We start from the raw sequence: 14,116 nt of genomic DNA, 5'->3' as shown, positions 1-14,116 counted from the left end.
TATAGATACCGTGAAGGAAGTGGAATTAGGTTTTGTAAGAAGAGTGGCTTGGGTGAAGTCACAGACATTGTATGCATCTTTGCTTCTGAAGATGTAAAGATCGTATCCGTACTTGTGTCTGAAAACTGGAAAGTGTACAGAAAGATCAAACCGTTTTGTTAATTAAGAGTAAAAATCTAAAGAAATAAGAAAATTAAAGGACTGATTTTGTAAAAAGAAAAGAACACTTACCAACGGAGTCGCCGACATGAACAGTGGGGGTTTTCCAGACAGAGACACCGTCGACGAGAAACGTGGAAGTAAGAGAAGGTTGAGAGAAGAGGGAAAGAAAGCAAAAGGAGTAGAAGAAGAAGAGCATTGAGAGTGTAAGATGTTTCTGAGACCCAACCATTTTTTTCTTTTTTTTTTTTGAAATGAGGAGATGCGTAGGTTGAAGAGAGATTCTGAAATTAAAATGAAGTAAAGAGCTTCAATGATGTCTACCCTTTTTATCTTTGCAGCCTCTCTCTCTCTCTCTCTCACACTTAGGTCAAAAGAGAGGTTTGTTGCCTATGGGCAGAGCTTAGGGAGAAGAGAAGAAGAAAAAGGGAGAGAGAGAGAGAGACAGAGATAGAAGTATTTTGAGAACTGTGCAGTGAGTGTCTGTCTTTTTTTACCTTTATGTATGTGTGTGTTTGTGTTGAACAAATGGAGAAGATTGAATATTTTGAGGAGTGTTTTACTCTATTTTATTAGTTTGTCCCATAACTATACTTTTTTAATTAAGAATGAAATATTATTATCTGATGAATTTGAATTATGATCATTTAAAAGACATTTTGACTAATGCAAGTCTATAATTAGTTTTTCTTGGATTTGTTTCCTTATGCTTGAAGGTTGACAATATTAAAATTGTCTCATTAATGTACATGCATATATTATATTGAATATTAACATCTAATAATCCGTTTAAACTAAACTTAATCACAATGCTCATGGTTTATTAGTTCAATAATAAGATTGGAAGACAGATAATGCACAGAAGAGAAGTAGGAATCTTTCAAGAATAAGTAATTTTAGTAAACGGTAAAAAAAAAAAAGAAGTTGTCATCATGTTGATCACGGGAAATTATACTTTGCTGATAAAAATCTGACGAAAATAAGTGAAGTACCAAAAAAATACATGTATAATGTACATTTAAGAACCAAAAAAAGAGAAAAAGGTAATAAAGTGAGAATTACATAACAAGATAATGATGGTGAATATTATTCTTAAATCATTACGCCTGTGATTTAACCCCAACATGTTTTGGATGCTCCCTACTTTACACAAAATTAAGTTTATAATTTCCTTCTATCGTTTTGTTAATTAGAAACTTTTTCTATCTTTAAGCACACGGAAATAGAAATACTATAACCAAAACTTTTCGACACAACTTTATGGGCTGGAAGCAATTATACACATATCTTTGTTTTAGGCAATGCTAATCTTATCTTTTCTTAGGATAATGATTGTACATTACTTACTACTATAATTTTTTTGTCGAAATTTCTCATCTCTAATCATTAATTATAAATTATAAACTTTATTACATTAACATTATACACGAATGGTCGAATTTCCTTTCCCACAACTTTCAAATGATATTTTTTATCACATTAAAAGTAAAATAAAATAATTGTATTCGAAATTTAGGCCAATAATGTATTTTGCTAAAATATATATTTGTGTGTTTAATGTATAAAGTTAAATGGTATCGATCAAAATCAATAAGTTCCAACAAAAAAGTTGACAAGACCAAACATTCTGCTTCGAAATAAACAAAATTAAGCTTAAGGAATTTGTCTTTGCATGATTTTGTTTGTATGTTGTGTTTGATACTTATATAACGTATAACAAACTTTTCAGTTTTTTTGTTTGCAGTATTCGAAGAATATGTATAGCTACTAAACGGAGAAAACAAATGGCACGAGCAAGGTGAACCTTTTCCTTTTTGTATAGAACTACACGAACCACACAGCCTTATGTGTACACGTCTCGTCGTATATGTTTTTAGATTTTTCATGCTAAAACGACAACTACTACATGACAAAACGCGAGCTTCGGCCACACCCCCAAAAAATTTTGGCCGTTCCTTTTGATGGAGACTTCATAATAATTTAAACTTTAAACAATCTTTGCTAATTTGGAGTTTTGGACTCTACAAAATAATAGTTTACGATACTAAATAGGGTTTATTTGTAAAATTTGAAGAAGAAAAAATGTCGATTTCAAAAATAATTTTTAAACCAACAAATTCTAAAACTATAAATTTTGAATGTTAACACATTTAAAATTCTAAAGAAATTTAGGAATAATTAGTTGGATTTCATTTTACAACAAAGCTTTAGGATCATACTATATCGTGCTTACACCAAATAGTCAAATGATAATATACACATAGGTGATAAATCCCATGTTTATACTATAGCAAATAAATAAAGTTAATAACAATCGTAGAAGAGAAACACTCGTACCCTTCTTCATGTCTCTGATTGTTTAGAGAGAAACGATAAAATGTAAGGTATAACTTTTAGATTCTTATGTTGGTTTGAATTGTTTTAGGAGAAAATGTTTTGAAAAGTCTACATATTTAGGAAGTCAAGGACGTGGTCAATGGTCAAAGCTAGAGAAGATCGAATGTGATGGAGGCTATTGGTTTGTTGGGTAAACATGGGGAGAAAGACCATCTCTTCAAACCGAAACAATGAGAGAGAAGTAGCACCATATCTTTTGGACGGGGAAATAAAAAAGCATTGGAATCGGTGAACCACAACATTAATGGACCAAATATGTGATCTCCAACTCAATGAACAATTTACAAAGGAGTTCCTTACAAGAATTCATTCATCAATAATGCATTGTGGGTTCCTTAGCAGCCAAATCAAAATCAATAGTAGTCCTCTTGATCAAGTTCACAAGATCAATCTCACAAAGGAACCAATATACACACACAGTAGGAGAACTCCTAAACGCTCCAAATTCCGAATCTCTATAAGTCAATATAAACTAGTTCACTTCATCTGAAAATTCAACACACATGTGAAATTCAATTCATTTCATAAGAATCAAAGTTTAATACCTCTTTATTTTATATTTTATCTAACTACAACACCAACCACAATCTAAAGATATTAGTTTGTGAATGCAAGTTCGATTTTGGAGTACTTAAAATCAACCAAACATTGCATTAGGTTGAAAGATGCTGGAAAGTGTTGACAAGCAAAAAATACAGCCCACCCCTATGCCATACATTTTGACCAAACGCAGGACATGTAAACACCATAGAGAAATATCAAGAGGTTGAGCCAAAACTAATAAACTCAAAAATATTAATGTGATATATATATTATATATATATATATAAGCTATCCTTAATTTTTAAGGTAATTAAAAAATACAAATTAAAAAGCTTTCCTTAATCTTAATTTTAATAATCTGAAGAAATAAAACTTTCCTCTCGTAAGCTTAATCTTTAAGATAATAAATATATTAGACTGAACACAAAATAGAGACANAAAAAAAAAAAAAAAAAAAATCAGACTGAACAATTCAAAAGAAAAAAAAGAGGAATATGCTGACGAAAAAACGCGTGGCGAATATAAATAAATGTACGGATATATATATATATATATATATATATATATATTATAGTCAAATAAAGAAAGAAACCTCAAATTAATACTAGAAGAGGTGATATTAAAAAAAAAAAAAAAAAAANGTTGAGTTGAAAAGGCTGGCGCGTACTCGTCAACGTAACCCGCGCGTGGAGTGTTTTCGTGTCCTCTCCTCCTCACTTAGACAAAAAGATTTTGATTTTGATTTTTTTTTCCTTTTCTCGTTTGGTTTGTGATCTCTCTCTCAGACACAAGTTCTGAATCGGGGGACGTACGAAGAAGAGTCAATAGATCGTTATCGTGATCCCGGATTGATTTTTAATAATGGTGAAGGAGACGGAGTTTTACGATGTACTCGGCGTTAGCCCCACCGCTACGGAGGCCCAGATTAAGAAAGCTTATTACATCAAGGTTTTCAATTTTATTTGAAAGTTTTTTTAATTTCTTAGCTGATTTCGATTTGGGGTTACCCACTAGATTTGATCAGTCTTCCGGTATCGATTTATTATTAAGAGAGCTCAGTTAGTGTCTCTGGAGTTCCTTTGTAATGGAACTAAGCTATTACTCTGGCTTGTTTTTGTCTTCTTCTACAGGCACGCCAAGTTCATCCAGATAAAAACCCTAATGATCCTCAGGCCGCTCATAATTTCCAGGCAACTTCTTTGATTTTGTTGTAATATATGTGTAAAGAGAAAAGAGCTTAAACATTGTGGTCTTGAATTGATATCTTAGGAAAAACTATTTATTATCAAGAGATCAGTTTAGTATGCCAATTCTTTCAGTATCCTTTTTGTCTTTCTTGATCTATTTTATTTCTTTGGCAAAATCTTTTTGGATGAGCATTTTCAAAACGTTAAAGTTCTTATTCAGGTGTTAGGAGAGGCCTACCAAGTACTAAGTGATCCAGGGCAACGTCAGGCCTATGACACATGTGGGAAGTCAGGGATTTCAACGTAAGTGTCTTTTCTTCTTCTCTCTTGTCATAGTTCAATGGGTGATTCGTTTGCTTGCACCTTGTGGAGTTTGGGTGACATTGATCTTCATCCTGTTGCTTAAAAAATTGTACTCTCCTTACTTCTCTTACTTGTGGTTTTCATTCTTGCAGTGAGATCATTGATCCCGCGGCAATATTTGCTATGCTTTTTGGGAGTGAACTTTTTGAAGAATACATTGGGCAGCTTGCTATGGCATCAATGGCTTCACTTGATATCGTCACTGAAGGGGATCAGATTGATACTAAGAAGATTATCGAAAAAATGAGGGTAAACTTATCATTATTTATTGATCTATCCTGCTTTAGAAAATTCTTTGATCACCGTTCCTTCCTGACATTCTATACTTCAAGCATTAAACATGAGAAAACGTATTCTAAATTTTCTCAACTCTGCTCACGCTCTATTGACATGAATAAACATCTATTCTTAAAAGACAGTTGTTTAGATTGTCGGAACAGATAAAAGAATTGTGCTCGGCATGTCACTTGAACATAAAGTACAAAATAGCCAGATTCTCCCTTTGTTCATAATTTCCTAAGCAAGTTTGATTGTATTTGGTTTCAGGCTGTTCAGAAAGAAAGAGAAGACAAACTTGCTCAGATTCTTAAGGACCGCCTCAACCTATATATGACGAACAAAGATGAATTTGTTAGCAATGCTGAAACTGAAGTAACAAGACTCTCAAATGCAGGTAAGATGTTCTGTAGCATATTGATCCCCTTACATAATTTATGCTTTCTCTTTCAATCAATGTCATATCTGTGGTCAAAAGGTAAACTTATCTTCTTCTGTATCTTTCTATAACAGCATACGGGGTGGAAATGTTGAACACAATCGGATATATATATGTAAGACAAGCAGCAAAAGAGCTTGGGAAAAAAGCTATTTATCTTGGTGTACCATTCGTTGCTGAATGGTTTAGGACGAAAGGCCACTTCATCAAATCCCAAGTAACAGCTGCAACAGGTTAGTGACTTAGGAACAACATCATATTTCTATCATGTACTAGAGGTTGTAGTATGTGTTACATATAATTCAACTACTGTAAAAGAAACCCCAAGTATACTTTCCTAGCATCGTAGAACTTGGTCTCCTCTCTTAGGGAGTAACATTTAGTCACTGTTCTTTTTCTGTCTTCTTAGGTGCATACGCTTTATTCCAGCTGCAAGAGGAAATGAAAAGGCAGCTAAGTGCTGAAGGCAATTATACCGAGAAGGAACTGGAAGAGTATATGAAAACCCATAAGAAAGTGATGATTGATTCTCTGTGGAAGCTCAATGTTGCTGATATCGAAAACACTATCTCCCGTGTTTGTGAGCTGGTATGGTAGTCTAGCCATACATGTTCACTATGTGGCTGATGTAGCATCTTGGTTCAGTTTCTTTGTTGTAACCATTTCATGATTATTTTTGTCTTAGGTACTTCAAGATCCCATTGCCAAGAGAGAAGAGCTTCGTGGAAGGGCCAAGGGGTTAAAAACTCTAGGGAAGATCTTCCAGGTAAATCTTTTTTTATTTTCTTATTAGAATGAATATAGCACAAATCTTTTCAAAATAATATTTAAATGTACTTGGAGAAATAAGAAGTAAGGACTGATGCTTTTGATTTTGCGGTCATGTAGAAGAACAAGATAGCCAGTGAGAGTGATCCTTTAGTAAGAGCAGAACTTCACAAACTAAACGGAAATGGTCAAGACCATGAGAATGCATCCACATCACCAAAATCCGATGAAGCATCTCGCTCTACAGTTGGACCTCAGGTGCATCTCCTTCCTCTTTAGCCATTCCATTTACCACTTACACTATTTGCGTCTTACTTGTACTTAAACAAATCCAGAGGAACATATCCTCGTGTAATCTTAATATATCCACTTTCATTAAGCATGTTTGAAGGCCTTGTTTTACACATCGTGAGAGTCAGCTCCATGGTTATATGTGGTAGAGTATTAAGAAATTCTATTGGGTAGATTGATTAGGAAATTTGGTTTGTGAGTTGTTCATGACACTTGTGAGAGATCATGAGATAAGATTGATTGTGTTAGATATTGTCATTTTAGCCGGAACACACTGATTCTCTCAATAGTCTCTTCTTCTTACGGACACCATTGTAAATTTGTAATCGCCACTAAAGGAATCATAAAATGCAATGTATGTAGGAACCGCAGAGCCCTTATGTGGAAACACCGAAACTTGGAGAAGAGCAATTCAACCACTACTTCCCAAGGCCTGCACCACCTCCAGGAGCACAGAGACACTCTTAAAGCTGCCAAAAGGATTTGATTCAGATAAGACATTGCGAAAAGACTATTTTCCGCTTTTGTACTATATATTAATACTACAAGTCTTTTATGCATATTTGATATATTTGCAGGCGGTGGTAACCATTATGTAATTTTATTTTATGTTTGTTAGAAGAAGAAATTATTGGATCTTTGGAAAAAAAAAAGGCACATGAATTCTCATCTTAGACAATGTATAATGTTGTTTTTATTTTGATTTATATATGAATATAGATGATGTTTTGGAGATCATGTGTTGTGATTCTTATTCTCATTACTATAAGAAGAGCCTCGTAGAAAGAGACATACATGTAAATTAGCTGTCTTTTACAACTCGCTTCTTATTTCTTTTTTTTTTTTGAGAAACTCTTATAGTTTTCCTCCTATATGATGACAGTTGAAATGTAACTAAAAAAAATCAGTTACATATTCATGTTATCAGACACAAGATCTAGTATTGTTTTGGGAAACATTTGTAATCGAATTTAATCGTAAATTCAATAATAGTCTATTAAATTCACACAATTAAACGATGTATAAGTTGAGTCCTAAACGTTAGATTTTTTTTTTTGTGTTGGTTGGAAATTAAAGGCATATGAGAGACGTTACGGTATGTGAAGAAAACGAGGAAATGACAAGAGTACCCTTAAATAAAACGCATTGTGGTGATTAATCATGTGCGTACCAAAAACGTTAACATAAGGTCAAATACGGTAAACGGCAAGCGTCAAGTTTTAATTTAATTATTACTATATTAACAAGAATTTATTCTTTTAATGAGATTATATAAATTAATAATCACATTCACAGGCCATCCTCAAGGAAAGCATCATTTCAATGGCGGAATAATAAGCTTACTTGTAATATAGCCCAGACATCACCCCCCACACACCACGAGTGAAGAAGAAGAAGACGAAGACGAAGAAGAAGAGGCCAGTGGACAAAATAAGGAAGACGATAGAGATACGCGTTTCTGTGTTTGTTTCTTTGCGGCTTCCACGAAGAAGCCGAGAACGTACGTGATTCGTATTTTTCTCTCCACACACTCTCGTCCGGATCTGATTCTAGGGTTAGAACCAATCGGTTTCTGATTTCATATTTCTTCGCAATTATTTACAGTTTTTGAATCGGAATTTAGGAGATGGAGAAGGCAGAGAACGAGAGGAAGCCATCGGCTGTATCGGACGTCGGAGCATGGGCAATGAACGTTACGAGCTCCGTTGGGATCATCATGGCGAATAAACAGCTAATGTCATCGTCTGGTTTCGGCTTCAGCTTCGGTTTGATTCCCTGATCTCTCTCCCTGTTTTACATTTCGTTGATCTGCATGCTCGTTTTCGTTTTTAATACAATGCGTAGATCTCTTGATCACAATTTATCAATGGATTTGTGATTTTTTTTGCAGCGACGACTCTCACGGGATTTCATTTTGCTCTCACTGCTCTCGTTGGTATGGTGTCAAACGCGACTGGCTTATCTGCGTCTAAGCATGTTCCTCTTTGGGAGCTTCTTTGGTTCTCTCTCGTTGCTAATATCTCTATCGCTGCTATGAATTTTAGTCTCATGTTGAACTCTGTTGGTTTCTACCAGGTGGATTAGTGAAGCCTCCCCCACTCTTTTGTATTTACAATTTAGCTTTTAATAGAGATCGTTCTTCTGATTGTCAACATTTCATATAGATTTCGAAATTGAGTATGATTCCGGTTGTTTGCGTGATGGAATGGGTTCTACATAGCAAGCATTACTCGAGAGAAGTCAAGGCATCTGTCATGGTTGTGGTTGTAGGAGTTGGGATTTGTACTGTCACTGATGTCAAGGTTAATGCCAAAGGTTTCATTTGTGCTTGCACTGCCGTTTTCTCCACTTCTCTCCAGCAGATCGTAAGCTTTTACATTACTCTCCTTGGTAATTTTTATAATATTCAGTGTTCGTCCCTTACTTTGTTGCTTCATCTCTGCATTTCTGCAATCTGATTCTATAAAAGTCTCAATCTTTTCTCAAATAAGTGGCAATCTGGTAGTGACTCTGTTTTTTCATTCATTGAATCATTCTGGATCTATACGTTAAGTGTGTCATTAGATAACTTGTCATGTAGCCTTGAGTATTTTTCGTAAGTTGTCTGTCAAACATCGGTACTGTTAGGTATTTATAGCTTCATTAATCTGGGAGATCAGATGTCTTAGTTCTTAAAAACTCCTTATGGAGAGTCTTACTTTGATAAGTTATTTCTTGATGATTAATTTCTTCTCTGGAAACAGTCCATAGGTTCACTGCAGAAGAAATACGCAATTGGATCTTTTGAGTTGCTGAGCAAGACAGCTCCAATCCAAGCCATTTCACTCCTCATCTTTGGTCCATTTGTTGACTATTTCTTGAGTGGCAGGTTCATTACTACTTACAAGATGACTTATGGTGCCATTGTAAGTATCCAAAAAATCTCCTAATCCCGTTTACAAACTCTTTATCTAACAATTGATAACCATCATATCAAACACATACAGTTATGCATTCTTCTCTCCTGCGCATTGGCGGTTTTCTGCAACATAAGCCAATATCTCTGCATCGGAAGATTCTCTGCTACCTCATTCCAAGTTCTTGGTCACATGAAAACAGTCTGTGTCTTAACATTAGGATGGCTTATCTTTGACTCAGAGATGACATTCAAGAACATAGCAGGTATGGTCTTAGCCGTAGTGGGAATGGTTATATACAGTTGGGCGGTAGAGTTGGAGAAACAGAGAAAGACGAAAGTAACACCTCATGGGAAACACAGTATGACAGAAGATGAGATTAAACTTATCAAAGAAGGAATAGAACATATGGATTTGAAAGACATGGAGCTAGGAAATAATAAAGCGTAAATAAAGCTCTTCAGGACAGAAGTTTTTTTGGATCTTTTTTTTGGTTTCTCATTTCGCCAACATGTAACCTTTTTTGTTTACTTTTTTCTTTTGCCCTTCTATTTGTGTTCTTTGTCTCAAAGAACCATTATAGCCTTTATCTGATGAGCTCTCCTCTGAGAGCACATTCTTTTTTCTACAGAAATATATGATTGTTCCAACTTCTTTGCATACCATCTTTGACAAATGTTTTTTTACATTTTTTTTTGCGGTAATCATGTGTTCAGTTTCTTTCTCTACACTTACCTTTCCTCCTATTTGATTTGCTGTAAATAAGAGTTTTTCTGATGCAATAAACACGAAATCACAGCATTGTCTCATATAAAAAGTCAAATTTTATTATAAGACCGTAAAAGCTATAAACCACGAGGTTACACAAGCCATTTAACATGAAGAGACATCTCTAAATCCCATTGAGAGTGACCACAACTCTGCGTGCGGTTGGAGCATCACGGTGTTCACATAGCCATATTCCCTGAAACCCCAACATTTCCAACACAATAGCTTTATATAAGACAAAGTAGATGCAAATGAGATCTAAAGTTATATAAATTTGAACTGCTAAGCATTGTAGTACTGAAGATTTTATTACTACTCCATCCAAAGAAGTCAGCACCATAAATGAAGAAATATGAAAACATGTGAATGTAGTAATGTTATAGTCAGATGGAGAAATTTATTACCTGCCAAGTTCCGATGTTAAGTTTGCCTTTTGTTATTGGGATTCTGCAGAGCCATAAACACTTATTAAGTGGGCATCCAAGAGCTAAGAAATATACTGTATTATGCAACACACTAGTCACTAGGGTTATAATAAGATTGTCTGACTCACGTGAGTTGACATCCAAACATTGATGATTTGATATGAGCTGGCATGTCATCTAAACCTGCAATTACATTTACAGAATTCAATTCTCAATACACAAGATTTGATGGTAAAAGAAACAGTATGAAAGTTATGGATAAAGGGAACATCTTTGATTCACAAATTAGCTTCAGGTTGATGAAAACAATAAATATTGGTAACTTAAACTAACCTTCCATGGTATGCCTCCAAGGTGCTGAATTCCCCTGAGTTTTAACCCCCCAAAAAAAACGGTGATCAGTTAAAAACAAACAAAGTGTGCAAACATAATGATGAAGTAAATAAAGACATGTTAACAACTAATACCTCAGGAACAATACTGTTCAAGAAAGTCTCAGTATCAGCCTGAACATCTGGATCATAATTCTCATTGATTGTCAGAGAAGCACTTGTGTGTTGTACTGTAAACCAAACAAACAACAACACACAATTACTCAATCAAGAATCCAAAAAAACAAACAGAGAGCAGAAACTGAATGATAATATTACAAAGAGAATTAAAAAAAAAAAACTCACAGAAGACATGAGCAAGACCACAATTGAAACCTGACAAGTCTTGCCCTATTTCCTTCAATATCTGTTTCAAACACCAAAAAGCCCAAAACCTCACAAGCTTTGAAAACAGAGTTCATCAATTGATACAAACAGAGCAAAAAACAAACACAAAGAACGAAACCTTAGGAGTGATAAGATGACATCCACGGCGTTGAGGTGGAAGCGTGATGGTTTTCTGAGCCCACTTAGGACCAGAGGAACTCGCCATCGAAGCTCGATCGGTAGCTGGATTCGCTGGAGTTAACACCGATCTGACACACAGAGGAACAACACCAGAGAAGAAGACCGTCGAGCTCTGCATCATAGCTTTATTATATGTTTCCTCTCTAAGCCCAATAATAACAACAACAATGGCCGATACAGCTCCTTCTCCAACTCCAAACCAAATTAGGCCTTTCACTTTCACCATCATCACTCACCATTCATTTTCTTTTCTCACTTTTACTTCGTTTCTGGGCCTTCGAATTTTTTTAATGTGGCTATACTTTTATCAATTAACAAAAACGGCGTGTAGTCTATCTCTCGTTTGTTAAAATACAAACTACATGACGTTTTTGTATGCTTTACATTATATAGTAGATTCATCATGTCTTTCTTGTTGGTTCCTCAATGATTACATAACGGAAACTTGAGTTTTCCGGTGAATATTCAATGTTTTTGCTCTTCTTATTCAACAGCTTCTGAGCTATTCTCTTCGTCGAGTCTGGTAAACACTTTACCGTTGTTTCCATGAGGGAAGATGCATCCAATGACATATCTTTAGCATAGTAATGAACGATCTTGGGAAATAGTATCTTTGTCTCATTGTGTATACGAACGTTGTTTCTTATGAACTCTTCTTTGGCTTTTCTTAGATCCCGGAAAACGCAGTCAGCGGTGTATACTCGAACCTGAAAGAACAATTAACTGTACAGGATTAGAATCCAAACAATAAATTCCAAACTTTTATTAGTACACACTTGGTGAGGCTTTTTTTTCTACCGGAGGATCTGTAGAAGCTCCTGAAGAAATGGCGAAATGAGCCAATGACTCGGGATATTCCAAGGCGTAGATTTGTTTGACATTACAAGTTTTCGACTTTCTTGATGGCGAAAACAATGTCTGCAACAACTGTTTACTATTATGTCAGTTACAAGTTGTGAAATGTAGTGAAAGTGAAGCAAAACAAAAATAAAACAGAGGGAGTAGTAGTATGTTGCATACAGGTGGTGAGAAATGCGGACGGATGCCTAAGATTGAGCTTTGGATAATGTAAGGGTTTACGCGATAGCCTCCAACATCATAAGCTGCCTGAGACTTATATAAGGTAGCTTAAGTAACAGCAAAGACATATAAATCAATCAGTCTTAAGAGATGTAAAGACCAAACCTTTAAAACCGAGGTGTTTTTGGCACGGTTGTGAGTTCCGTAGGCTAAATAGGCCTGCAACAGAGAGAGAGTTAAGATATAATTGAAGCTTTTATAGAGGAGACAGAACCAATAAGAGACTAGTTATTGTTTGCTTACATGCATTGTGAGGGCATTGTGAATGTTTATCCAAAACGCGAGCTTCTCTTCGCGTTTCATTCTACTCGGATCAACCTTCTCAAGCTTTTGAATTAGTGATCTAAACAAACCATTTGAGTAACAATTCAGGTCAACCCCAAGTCATTGTAAAAACTGTCACAGGACAGAAGCAAATTGTCGTTGTTGCTTAAGTATGTATATACCTGAAGTTTTGGAGCATGAGAGCAGCGTGATTGAAACTACCATCATCCAGGTGAAGTTCTAGAGACTCTATTACAACACTCCGTGGCACATTTGCTTCTCTGCGTTCCTCCTGACGCAAGTTCCAGCTATCAAAAGTGGTTTTGGAAGAGACAGATGAGGGTGAAGAAGCAAAAGCCTGAAGACAAGAACTGGTTCTAGCTTTGCAGGAGAGTGTACAATACACAGAACATATGCATCTTAAGATATCTTCAGAGAGCCTACTCGGGTTCACCACGTTATCCACTATATGAGAAGAACCTAGAAGATCTCCAAGAGTAGTGTGATTACCAGAAACATATCTAGTCTTCTCCTGCACAATGTTCAAAAAAACATCATTAAGCCTTGTCAGATTAATCACAAGGTTGGTTAAACAAAGCCAAAGGAAAATGCAAAATGGTGAAACTAATTACCCTTGCAGACAAAGCTTTTAAGCTGGCTTGGAAACTCCGAGGAGGACACGAAGAGGAACGTTCAGAAGCTGGAGAAGCTTGATACTGGTAGCTGAACACACTAGTAACGTCTGATTGCTCGGATTTGGGATAAAACTGATTAGAAACTAAGCTTGTTTCTGTGTGAGGAGAGAAAGAAGAAACTTGCTCATCAAAAGCTGTCCTATAAAGAGAGAGCAGATACTGTTCTGTACGCAAAATTTCAAACTCGAGTGAAGCAATCTCCTTTCTCAAATCCTCTGAAGACTACAGAAACAAACATAAACATTAAGAGCTACACATTTGCCAAAAACAATCTCTGAAGTGAACATTCAAAGCTATTAAAGTTCAAACCTTTGGCATAACGTTGCAATTAGAATCCTGATAACTTAGTAATCTCTTCTCAATTGATAAATTCTGCCATGAAAATTGTGACTTTTTAGAAACCCCCAAAAAAAAAGTTTTGGTTTTTTAAAAGCTCAGAAATAATAGTACCTGTTTAGTGTAGGTAAAGAATCTTGAAGGTGATGATGCAACAACAATCACCTTCTGCTTCTTCTCCGAGTTCATGTGAGACAAAAACCCATTTTACAAGTTGCAGAAGAAAGAGACAGAGAAAGTGTAAATTAATCGTGGTTTTACCTTGGAGAAGATGAAGAACAGTCGTGAGAAGAAGGAGAGGAAGGTGAAGGAGAACAAAGACCCATCAT

The 14,116-nt window shown here is 35.5% G+C and overlaps 4 protein-coding genes across 10 annotated transcripts in view; 2 read left to right on the top strand and 2 right to left on the bottom strand.

The window, feature by feature from the left end:
- On the top strand, nt 3,754-7,120 carry LOC104740805 (chaperone protein dnaJ 10). Its single transcript, XM_010461509.2, has 10 exons — nt 3,754-4,047; nt 4,230-4,289; nt 4,507-4,589; nt 4,742-4,898; nt 5,196-5,322; nt 5,439-5,597; nt 5,774-5,952; nt 6,050-6,130; nt 6,253-6,390; nt 6,787-7,120. The coding sequence occupies exons 1-10, from the start codon at nt 3,961-3,963 to the stop codon at nt 6,889-6,891; spliced, it is 1,176 nt and encodes a 391-aa protein (XP_010459811.1). The 5' UTR covers nt 3,754-3,960; the 3' UTR covers nt 6,892-7,120.
- LOC104740804 (UDP-galactose transporter 2-like) lies at nt 7,715-9,980 on the top strand. Of its 2 annotated transcripts, none has more exons than XM_010461506.2 (6): nt 7,715-7,924; nt 8,048-8,189; nt 8,315-8,499; nt 8,589-8,789; nt 9,168-9,329; nt 9,411-9,980. In XM_010461506.2, exons 2-6 carry the CDS (start codon nt 8,051-8,053, stop codon nt 9,768-9,770), a joined length of 1,047 nt encoding a protein of 348 aa, XP_010459808.1. In that variant the 5' UTR covers nt 7,715-7,924; nt 8,048-8,050; the 3' UTR covers nt 9,771-9,980. The 2 variants fall into 2 exon arrangements, with proteins under 2 accessions (XP_010459808.1, XP_010459809.1); XM_010461507.2 differs by having other exon boundaries at nt 8,029-8,189.
- Nucleotides 10,103-11,692, bottom strand: LOC104740802 (UPF0047 protein YjbQ). Of its 2 annotated transcripts, none has more exons than XM_010461504.2 (7): nt 11,351-11,692; nt 11,191-11,251; nt 10,981-11,075; nt 10,847-10,880; nt 10,642-10,696; nt 10,493-10,535; nt 10,103-10,284 (listed from the first exon to the last, which is right to left on the bottom strand). In XM_010461504.2, the coding sequence occupies exons 1-7, from the start codon at nt 11,639-11,641 to the stop codon at nt 10,213-10,215; spliced, it is 651 nt and encodes a 216-aa protein (XP_010459806.1). In that variant the 5' UTR covers nt 11,642-11,692; the 3' UTR covers nt 10,103-10,212. The 2 variants fall into 2 exon arrangements, with proteins under 2 accessions (XP_010459806.1, XP_010459807.1); XM_010461505.2 differs by having other exon boundaries at nt 11,221-11,251; nt 11,351-11,681.
- The window catches only part of LOC104740801, a 3,670-nt gene continuing 1,277 nt past the window's right edge, over nt 11,724-14,116 (bottom strand). The window contains exons 1-9 of one of the 5 annotated variants that reach the window (XM_010461500.1): nt 13,902-14,042; nt 13,761-13,823; nt 13,389-13,673; nt 12,939-13,288; nt 12,736-12,835; nt 12,598-12,651; nt 12,433-12,519; nt 12,211-12,339; nt 11,724-12,119 (exon numbers count right to left, since the gene is read on the bottom strand). In XM_010461500.1, coding sequence (XP_010459802.1) covers nt 11,814-12,119; nt 12,211-12,339; nt 12,433-12,519; nt 12,598-12,651; nt 12,736-12,835; nt 12,939-13,288; nt 13,389-13,673; nt 13,761-13,823; nt 13,902-13,976 — 1,449 coding nt within the window. In that variant the 5' untranslated portion in view covers nt 13,977-14,042 and the 3' untranslated portion in view covers nt 11,724-11,813. Of the gene's footprint in view, nt 12,120-12,210; nt 12,340-12,432; nt 12,520-12,597; nt 12,652-12,735; nt 12,836-12,938; nt 13,289-13,388; nt 13,674-13,760; nt 13,824-13,901; nt 14,043-14,116 lie in introns of those variants that run through there. The other 4 variants (XM_019236223.1, XM_010461497.2, XM_010461498.2 and 1 more) reach the window with 4 other exon arrangements.

This window comes from Camelina sativa, chromosome 14 (assembly GCF_000633955.1).
Source record: "Camelina sativa cultivar DH55 chromosome 14, Cs, whole genome shotgun sequence".
In the NCBI taxonomy this organism is placed as follows: domain Eukaryota; kingdom Viridiplantae; phylum Streptophyta; class Magnoliopsida; order Brassicales; family Brassicaceae; genus Camelina; species Camelina sativa.
Note: the sequence above shows the minus strand (reverse complement) of the source record. Positions and strands in the feature narration are given on the sequence as shown.

What these genes read in the sequence shown, in the direction of transcription:
- LOC104740805 (XM_010461509.2), top strand. Translation starts at nt 3,961, where the DNA reads ATGGTGAAGGAGACGGAGTTTTACGATGTACTCGGCGTTAGCCCCACC. An exon ending in AGGCCGCTCATAATTTCCAG is followed by an intron (nt 4,290 to 4,506) that starts GCAACTTCTTTG and finishes GTTCTTATTCAG; the next exon opens with GTGTTAGGAGAGGCCTACCA. An exon ending in AGATTATCGAAAAAATGAGG is followed by an intron (nt 4,899 to 5,195) that starts GTAAACTTATCA and finishes ATTTGGTTTCAG; the next exon opens with GCTGTTCAGAAAGAAAGAGA.
- LOC104740804 (XM_010461506.2), top strand. Translation starts at nt 8,051, where the DNA reads ATGGAGAAGGCAGAGAACGAGAGGAAGCCATCGGCTGTATCGGACGTC. An exon ending in TGGTTTCGGCTTCAGCTTCG is followed by an intron (nt 8,190 to 8,314) that starts GTTTGATTCCCT and finishes TTTTTTTTGCAG; the next exon opens with CGACGACTCTCACGGGATTT. An exon ending in CCACTTCTCTCCAGCAGATC is followed by an intron (nt 8,790 to 9,167) that starts GTAAGCTTTTAC and finishes CTCTGGAAACAG; the next exon opens with TCCATAGGTTCACTGCAGAA.
- LOC104740802 (XM_010461504.2), bottom strand. Translation starts at nt 11,641, where the DNA reads ATGATGGTGAAAGTGAAAGGCCTAATTTGGTTTGGAGTTGGAGAAGGA. An exon ending in TGAACAGTATTGTTCCTGAG is followed by an intron (nt 10,881 to 10,980) that starts GTATTAGTTGTT and finishes GTTAAAACTCAG; the next exon opens with GGGAATTCAGCACCTTGGAG. An exon ending in TTGGAGGCATACCATGGAAG is followed by an intron (nt 10,697 to 10,846) that starts GTTAGTTTAAGT and finishes ATGTAATTGCAG; the next exon opens with GTTTAGATGACATGCCAGCT.